Raw genomic sequence first — 9,145 nt, 5'->3', positions numbered from 1 at the left:
ACTACAAAATTACCTCAAAGAGACACAAAACAATCACAAAAAAGGGGCAAACAACCACAAATGACTACAGGGACACGAAAAAAGACACAAAATAACCTCAAAAACCCACAAAAATACCTCAGTGAGACACAAAACGACTACAGAGAGACACAGAATTACCTTAAAGGACACAAAATTGCCCAAAAACCAACCTCATAGAGACAATAGAACAACAAAAACGGGCACATCAATGAAAAACGGACTCAAAATGACTATGATGAGACACAAGATGACATCGGCAAAAAAAAAAAAAAAAAAAGCAAAGTCACCACGAAGTCTGTGTGTGTGTTTCCAGTCCTGTGTTGGAGAGGTGGTGGGGCCTTTTACATGTCTGTGCCCAGGGACCTGTTGTCTTGTAAAACACCCATGATCACCAGTGTTGGGGAGTAGTTAACTACATTTAATTAAACTAGTAGTTTAACTACATTTTGCAGTAGCTCGCTGGGAGCTCACCTACATTCATATTTGCATGGCGATTCAAGTTACACTACTTTGATTTGGCATTTCTTGTGGCACTGTAATTGAACCCCCTTTCACAAGTATTGATTATTATTTCTTGTATTCTTTATTAACTGATGCTCAGAGGAGATGTTGTATGCTACATAGGAAGCTACCTTGCTAACTAAGTAATTAGCTTAGTGTAATACCCCCACCTGGAATCTAGTTTCTGAAGGCAGGTGTCTGGAGAACATTGTATACAAAACCAAAACTGACATTCCTTGTATTTCCCAATAAATAGTGGGATATTTTATATATTTAACGGCTCTTTTGAAGTAGCTTTAGTTGAACAATTTTGAATTCTCGTGAGGGTAGCTTTGCTGTAGTTCAACTTCTTCCAGCGTTTATTAATTGGAAGCTTGCAAAGCTGCGTGTTCAAAGTGGTAATCCTGAAACTGGAAGTCCCAGAATAGTCAAAAATGCCCTAAAGGCTCAATTCACTATCATATAAAACAAACAGAAGCATCTAATCCTCACATCTGAAAGGAGGGAAGTACAAACTTTGTCATTTCTTGTTTTAAAAATGATAATTATCAAAATAGTTGGTCTATTTAAACCAGTCAATTGTTGTCTGTTTTTATTAACATTTATTAAGAAATACAGAGTAAAGAGAAAAGAAATGAAATTCATACATTATTTATTAAAAGTAATTACATTCAGACCAGTGCAGACTTTACAGCAGCAATATAAAAATATTTGAATTACAAAGCTAATTAAGCTGGACCCTCTTTCCTCTGTACATCTGCTGTCATACATGTTCGATCCCCATCAACTAATACATCTATTCCTATAAATTAAAAACTATCTGTGTCTTTATGCTGCCGTGCACTCCTCAGGGCAAACCAATATGAAAGCTAGACCAGATCCATGTGCAACTCATTTCAGTGTCTCTTACATCCACGGGATTCTTCAGTGGAGAAACCGCTGGAGATGATTTACACTACGCACTGGTTTCAATAAATAGGTAGTGTGGAGCAAAAGAGGTGCTTGATGACATTCACAACCAAATATCTACAACTCATTGCAATGTTAAGAAACTACCAGCAGGATTTCCAAATGCTGTTGAGGTCATGCCTGTTTGGAGTCAGGGCCTCGTACCCGGCAAACCCATCTTACAGGGAGAGGAGCTGAGCTGTGCATCATGAGGAAAGTCAAACGGGATCCAGTCTGATGCACCTGACGCTGTTTATGACCACCGTTTCCTCTCACTTGTTCCTCTTGTAGATTTTCTTAGCAAAGTTGAGGAAGACTGAGTGAGGAAGGTTCTGAGCGTGACAAGCGATGAGTTTCTGTAGCCGCTGGTAGCTCTCTTCCTCATACCTGTGGTACAGTGTTGGCATTTGCAGGGTGCTGTAAAGCTCTTTGACCTTTTCCACACAGGCATCATCATGGCGCCCATAACATGCCTGAGGAAGAAATGAGGATGAAATTAAGTTTTGCTAACGTTCTAGCATGCAACTTCTAAAAACAGTGGGATCAGAGGTCGAAACATACATGTAGGAGTTAAAGGATCAGGGGACATATTCAGTCATTCTGAGAACTAAAATTTTTACTAAGGAGTCCTAGCTCAGGAATGATTTAGTACAGATCTCCGAGCAACTCTGAGCAAGGAAAGGACAAACTTTTCCCCTAGTGAGGAGGTGTGGTTGACCCCGTTGCTAGGTGTGACACCTTCCCTTAACAGATGTGATTGGTTGTCACAGACATTGCGAGTCTGAAATGTGTGGACACCCAGTGGAGATGAAATGAACTGCTGACTGTGAAAGCATTGTCATTGCCAATGTGATCACTCTGCTGATGGAAGGTTAGGTTAGGTTAGGTGTGTGCATACCCCTAATGACATCAACCACATATATTATCCCTGCACAATCTAATCTGTAGCATTTCATTTACTCACTGTCATCCAGCATTTGGAGAATATTTCTCCTTCCTCTTTGTCTTTCCACCATTTTCTCCTCTGATTAAGAAACTCTTAAGCCTCTTAAAAGTCGTCCTCCCTGCTCCTAAGAGTTGTTCACCTTAGGAGCTCTTTTAAGGGCTAAGATGCTTTGTGAATAATGTCTATCTCAAATCACATACTTCCGTTAGTACACTTCTATGTAGTATGCTGTGTGCACTATGTACTCATTGGCATAGTGCGCGAATTTCGACAGGGTAGTGTTGTCTCAAACCAAACTTGTGCACTCACCGGAAATTACGACTACAATTAGCTAGCATTAGCATTCGCGTTATCGTTCGCGGTACCAAATCATTACAGACTGCTAAATTAACCCAATAAACATACTGCTGGCTTACACCTGACAACAGTATAGTGGTGCTCAGTGCAAAAAACACATGTATTTAATGCAGCAACGTCCTCGGCCGCCATTTCCTGTTTGAAAAGTGGTCCCTCCCCTTCCGCTACATAGTCAAAATGGCGACCATTGAGGGCGAGAAGTGTCCATAGTTCCACACTCAACTTCTGGACCGTTTTGAGTGCACCATCCGGGTACTCATAGTGCACTGCATTTTTCCATACTTCTCAGTGTGAACGCACTTATGCACTCAAAATATTCAGTGTAAGTACAGAAGTACGCGATTTGATATACAGCACTAGTCCTAACTTTAAGGGAAAATTCTGAGAGAACGTCATAACTCTAACAATGTTCTTATAATTTCGTCACTAGGAGCAACTCTTGGCACTAGGAAGCTTTGTGAATACAGCCCCAGGACGCTAAAAACATACTATGACTGTTTAAACAAATGATTACAATAAAAAATCTATTGTTGAATGACGTTTTAGCTGAATATAGACTTTTGAAAAAGCATAAACCATCTGTAAATATGTTTCTGCATTTCTTTCCATTAAAAAACACCCCACTTTCACTTTACCATGTTGTACAATAACCAGTTTCTTATGGTGGTATAAACATTCCTTGTAATCCATTGCCTTGGTTACACTTGATCCAATTTTAAAAAGGTCAGTTACTTTAAATGAGATGATCTGTCAGTGAGTCATTGCTCAAATGTAAATGTACAGCACCTGCTGCATCCTCTGTTATTGTGTTAAATATTTATGCATGCTCTCAAATGCATTTGTGACGTAAACAGTAAATAAAATAAATGGAATATGTTATATCGTTATTCCACACTTTTTTTTTTAAAATTTAAAGGAATACTTCGTCCAAAAAATGACCCTTTGTATATCAGTTACGCATCCTTTGTTACCTTGAATTCGTGAGGAAAAATCAACAGTGAATGGAGAATCCAACAAAGGCTAACATTCTTTGTGTATTGCAGTAAAGGAGAATCACGTTTAACAAGAGCATCCACTTCCAAACTTTCACACAACCTGTGCAGTATAATCCAAGTCTCTTAACCAGCCGTATGCTTAGTGCTTCCTGAACACATGCATTTTCACTCAAATATAATGATTTAAAACACACTGGTACAAACATGTCTGGGCATGCACTCGTGTCCTTTTCTTGTTTTTTTTTTTTTTTTTGAATAAGCCTGTTGATTGAGTCTGCCTCTGCCCTATTGGATTTGTTTGCCTCTACTGTTTGAGTACACTCTCACCTGGTTCACCAGTTGTTACAAAGGGACTCTGCTCGTAGGCAGACAAGTTTTATATTCTAATGCTTTAGTGAAAATGCATGTGTTTGAGAAGTACTGAGAATACAGCTGAACAAAATGAGACTTGGATTGTACTGCACAAGATGTGTCAGATGTTTGAGCAGATATTTGCTATGGTTTAAATGTTGTTAAATGTGGTCCCCGTTTGTTACAATTCATGAAGAATGTTTGCCTTTTCTGGATTCTCTGTTCACCATGAAGACGTGCGAGAAAAACAAAATTTTCATCACGAATTCAACCTGCTGAGCTATTGATAAAGAAATGGTCATTTCGCAGGTGAGCTATTCTATTAATCTGACTGTATACAAGCGACAATGTCCCTGCATACAACGGTTACAGTCAAAAATATCAGTGCATATTTGTGAGTGTTCAAACGGAAAGGGCTGTTATCCAAAGTCCCACCTCCAGTTCTGTTCTCTGTTCAGCAGTCATGTTTTGCAGGGCCTTCACCACCAGCCAGCTGCATTTGTTATCCTGGATGTCTGTACCGATCTTTCCTGTGACAGCAGGGTCTCCGTAACAGTCTAAGTAGTCATCCTGCAAGTGATGCACAATGGGTGGTTACTGACTGTGCAGTCTGCAGCACATTGCTCAATATGTGACGTGAAAGCAAGAAGACATAGACAAGTAATTACCTGTATTTGAAAGAACTCTCCCATCTCAAGTAAGATATGTTTGGCATTATTGTGTTCCTCTTCACTCTCAATTCCTGCCTGCAAAAGTAAAGCACAGTAGTCATGAGTACGACATTACTTTGTTTATTCCCTTCTGACACTTGTGTAGAATGAAGACACACTCACAATGTACATTGCAGCTGCCACCGGGAGGTAGAAAGAGTAAAAGGCAGTCTTGTATTTTACAATAGCTTTATACCTGAAAGACAAGCAGAGAAATAATTAACACACATTTGGGGAACAACATACGAGTGTGCAAATTCTCTTCTCAGGTTTCACTTTGCTACCTCTCCATGGTGAATCTGTTCAGGTCAATCTGACCGGGAGGAGCCGTCATGAGGTCCAGAGCTTGGCCCAGCTCAGTCTGGAAAGTTGTCTGAAACAAACAAGAGATGCAGTAAGAAACCTGTGGTAATGTGTATGTTTGTGTAATCAATCAGGACGTATAGTACCTCAGTAAATAGCTCCAGTAGGTGGACGTAGTACGGCTGATCCCTGCAGTGTCTGCGAAGCAGCCTGTAGATGGAGCCCTCTAGGAGAAATGAGTCATTGATGGCATCGAGACCTATCCCATCCTTAAAAACAAACAGAGAAGATTCACCTCAGAAACTGGGCACGCCATTAATTGTGGAAACCAAATGATCACACTAAAAAAAAGGCATTTTAGTCTCTATTTTTTCTGTACTATATCAAGTCTGACCTTCTTGTACCAGCAGGGCTGTCCTCTCCGAGTCACGGATGCATCCATGATATCATCTGCCACGAGGAAAAAGGCCTGAAGCTGGAAGCAGTCGTGACACTTAATGAGAGAACGTAACACCCTTGCAACGTGTCATTACAACAGTCAGTCTGAGTCTGTGCTTGTTAGCTGGAGTTTTAGTGACACGCTGGGCAGCATGTAACAGCTAAAGCTTTTCTAAAGCCCGCCCTCAAGTACAATTCTTTTGTACTGTGGAAAATGAGGAAAACTGGTAAAGCTGTGGAGTAAACAACAGTCTGTGTTTAATTGGACGTGATTCTTATCCACCAACCAGCATTTATTTAAGTGAGAAATATTCATTTTTTTTTAAAATGGTACCCTTCTCATTCCCACAGTCTCCCCTTACTACAGGAAGTGCACAAACACAGTTTATCTTTATGGATTATAAATTGACAAGAATACTGTCGACATATGACGCCATTTATCTTGTGATTCTGGAGTTATGTGTTTTTGTGGACAGGTAAGGAATTGTTAATATGCCATATTTCTTAAAGGGAGTTTGGTGTAGTTTCTCCACCAGGAGCAGGATGGGAAATAATTTTAAAAGGAATCTGGTTGTAGTCTTGCAAATAGTGAGCCAGCATTTGCAAAATCTCATAGACTGAGACAAAAAACTCACATTTCCTTTAGATGTGAGACTTAAAGCTATAGTGCGTAACTTCTACAGGTCCGTAAATGTCCGTTTCACCCAAGCCACTACTAGAGGAGATGACACAATGCTGATTAAGCCGATCGGCTCCTCTAACATCTCGCGGTATTTTTCAATATATATCATTTTTAGTATGCGTGTCGACCGGCGACATTCCCGCGCTGGCGCACAGGAAATGCCTCCTCACAACAAGAAGGGAGGGGGAGGAAGAGCGGAGAGTGTCATAGCAAGAGGTAGAGTGCAGGTAGAAAGAGAAAGCAACATGGCAGAGAAGCGGCCGAGACACAGTTCAGAAGTGGATCCTACCACAAAGGCAAGTGTTACTCTGTGTACGGTGTGTGGCGACTGGCGAGTGTTACTCTGTGTACATGGAAGTGCTGCCGGCTTATTAGTTGTAATAACACATTATCCGCTGGGAGGCGACAGAAGTTACGCACTATAGCTTTAAGTCTGACTTGAGTCTTTTAAATGTATTTTCAAAGTCTGCTTGTGTATGGTAGGCATTACTCATACAGGAAAAAATGGCATTTGATGGGGACTATTCATGGCTTTGGTGCACTAGTGAGCATTTAGTGTACATTATCCAGTGGTGGAATGTGACCCAGTTCATTAACTACTACTGTGCTTAAGTACAAATCTGAGTTACTTGTACTTGAGCATTTTCTTTTCATGCCACTTTCTACTTCTACTACATTACATCTCAGAGGGAAACAGTGCACTTTTTACTTCCCTATATGTTTGATAACTTTAGTTACGATCTGCTTTACAGGTTTTTTTTACATACAAAACACTTTGAGAGTTTAGAAAATATAATGTTTTGTTATATATTAACCTATCTAGTTTATAAGATCAGCTGTAACAATTAGTTTATTGACAGAAAATTAATAAGCAGCTATTTTGATCTTTTCATGGTTCCTGGAATCAATGAAATCTCCTTGCACAGCCACAGGTAGTCAGGTGCTGGTAGGCAGCAGGAACGTGTGTAATCAGGTTGACAAACAAATCCTCTGCACACTGACATAGACTTTACTCTGTTTTATTTGAGGGAACAACGCGTTTCACGTTCAGCGTCATCAGGTTCACATCAGTTCATGGTTCCATTGATGCTTTTTTTTTTTTTTTTTTAAATAATTTTAATGCATCTGTAATAATATTGAGGTGTGGATGACTGGTTGGACAAGACAAACATTGTGAAGGTGTCACTTTGACCTTGATGGCTGTTCTCCCTATTTTTTACAGAAGAAACCCGTTAATTGACTAATGGAGAAAATAATCAGCAGATTGACCTGTAATGAAAATAATCTTTTTATAGTTTAAAACAAGCTCCACCTCAACCAACTCAAGTAAAATTCTGCTTTTACGTTAATGCAAGAGCAACAATAATCTAGACTTAATGTCTGTAAATATAATAATCAAAGGGGACATTTTTCCTGAGAACATTACTTTTCCTTTTAATACTTTAAGTACATTCTCCTGATTACACTAACATGCTTCTAGTCAAGTAACATTTCCAATGGTGGACTTTTACTTGTAATGGAGTATTTTTACAGTGTGATATTAGTACTTTTATTTAAGTAATTGACATGAAACCTCCCTCCAGCACTGACATTATCAGGGTGCCTTCTGTAATAACGAAACTTGTCACCCAGTGGACACGTGTGGCTAACTGATGTGTGGTTTTATTAGTTTATGTGCAACAATGCAGTTTTTTCTTTTAACATATCACACGTCCATACCAACTCAATGCACCATCCAACCACCAGAGCCCGCCGCACGGTGTCCTGTGTGAGCTGAGTGGGTGGCAGAAGCTCCCTCAGTGAGCCAATCACAGACAGACCTCGGTTCCTCTTACCTCCAGGTGAATTGTACACCAACACCTAAGAAGGACGCAGATGGGAGGAACCACGTGAAGTAACACTTTAGCACTTGTCAGATGTAACTCAGTAGACACACAGTACACATACACACACACACACCTCTTTTAACCTGTTCAGAGCATCAGCCAACGCTGGATCGGTGAGGTCCCGCTCTGAGAGCTCCATCACCAGCTCGTCAAACTGGGCGTCAAACAGCCGAGGATCTGACAGCAACGCCTTTTTGCTGCTCTGCGTCCCGTTGCAAATGCTGTCCCCCTGGAAAGACGAGGTGCACAGCAGGACATATGTAGTTTTTAGCTTGTGCGGGGAGACAGCGTACCACATGGTCCGGATTACTTTACGGGCATCAACGACCAAGTTTAGCAGGCGTCTCATTCTCAACCGTCCAAATGCCCTCCTCAGCTACTGTTAACAAGCTGGACTCAAACTTGCCGGACCGTACCATTACCTAGCTAACGTTACTTTTATAAACCACATAACGTTACATTTGTGCGGTTTAGGTAAACTGCTAAGCCAATTAGCTCCATGGTCTGTTAGCCCAGTGAGAGCAGTAAACAAGAGCAGGGATTAGGTCAAGATAACTATGATTAGCTAGTTCCTTATCGTGAGAAGAAGCGTTAGCTGACGTTAGCTTACATTGTCATCCAGCATCCTGCCTGTTTACAAAGTTAGCCATATCAAACCGAATAAAATTATCTTTTTGTTCATACACACGCCTTTACATACCATAATAACACTGTCCTCTTATCCCAAACAGTTCGGTGTGATACAGCAAAATAGTTAATCTTCTGTTTATTCGTCTTGCTGTCAAACTGAAGTCTGTGAACGTCTCCTCAAACCAGGATGTGCGGGTTGTAGTTCGCTGTCACGACGCCGTCTGTTTTAATACAAAGCAGTAGAACTGAATTTCCCAACCGCCATCGCGGGTGGTGCATTTGGGCGTGGACTTCGGAAGGCTCCATTTGACATTGAGCGATTTGATTGGCCGGTGCCATCGAACCAGGATGGGCTTTCACACTGGCTGGCCAATAGG

The 9,145-nt window shown here is 40.7% G+C and overlaps 1 protein-coding gene across 2 annotated transcripts; it reads right to left on the bottom strand.

Annotated features, from left to right (window-relative positions):
• Window positions 1-1,100: 1,100 nt before the first annotated feature.
• Window positions 1,101-8,977, bottom strand: fdps (farnesyl diphosphate synthase (farnesyl pyrophosphate synthetase, dimethylallyltranstransferase, geranyltranstransferase)). 2 transcript variants are annotated; one of them, XM_033641442.2, is made up of 10 exons: window positions 8,839-8,977; window positions 8,212-8,367; window positions 7,972-8,112; window positions 5,527-5,607; window positions 5,279-5,401; window positions 5,114-5,202; window positions 4,953-5,025; window positions 4,788-4,865; window positions 4,555-4,689; window positions 1,101-1,943 (listed from the first exon to the last, which is right to left on the bottom strand). In XM_033641442.2, the coding sequence occupies exons 1-10, from the start codon at window positions 8,839-8,841 to the stop codon at window positions 1,743-1,745; spliced, it is 1,080 nt and encodes a 359-aa protein (XP_033497333.1). In that variant the 5' UTR covers window positions 8,842-8,977; the 3' UTR covers window positions 1,101-1,742. The 2 variants fall into 2 exon arrangements, with proteins under 2 accessions (XP_033497333.1, XP_033497332.1); XM_033641441.2 differs by lacking the exon at window positions 8,839-8,977 and having other exon boundaries at window positions 8,212-8,628.
• Window positions 8,978-9,145: the final 168 nt, after the last annotated feature.

The sequence above is a fragment of the Epinephelus lanceolatus genome, chromosome 10 (genome assembly GCF_041903045.1).
Source record: "Epinephelus lanceolatus isolate andai-2023 chromosome 10, ASM4190304v1, whole genome shotgun sequence".
NCBI classification, from domain to species: domain Eukaryota; kingdom Metazoa; phylum Chordata; class Actinopteri; order Perciformes; family Serranidae; genus Epinephelus; species Epinephelus lanceolatus.
The sequence above is the reverse complement of the archived record's forward strand: the minus strand, read 5'-3'. Positions and strand labels throughout refer to the sequence as shown.

Excerpts from the sequence above, each read along its gene's own strand:
- fdps (XM_033641441.2), bottom strand. The coding sequence starts at position 8,487 with ATGAGACGCCTGCTAAACTTGGTCGTTGATGCCCGTAAAGTAATCCGG. Across the intron at positions 5,026-5,113 it reads AACAGATTCACCATGGAGAG|GTATAAAGCTATTGTAAAAT; the intron begins GTAGCAAAGTGA and ends CTTGTCTTTCAG. Across the intron at positions 1,944-4,554 it reads AACAGAGAACAGAACTGGAG|GCATGTTATGGGCGCCATGA; the intron begins GTGGGACTTTGG and ends TTTCTTCCTCAG.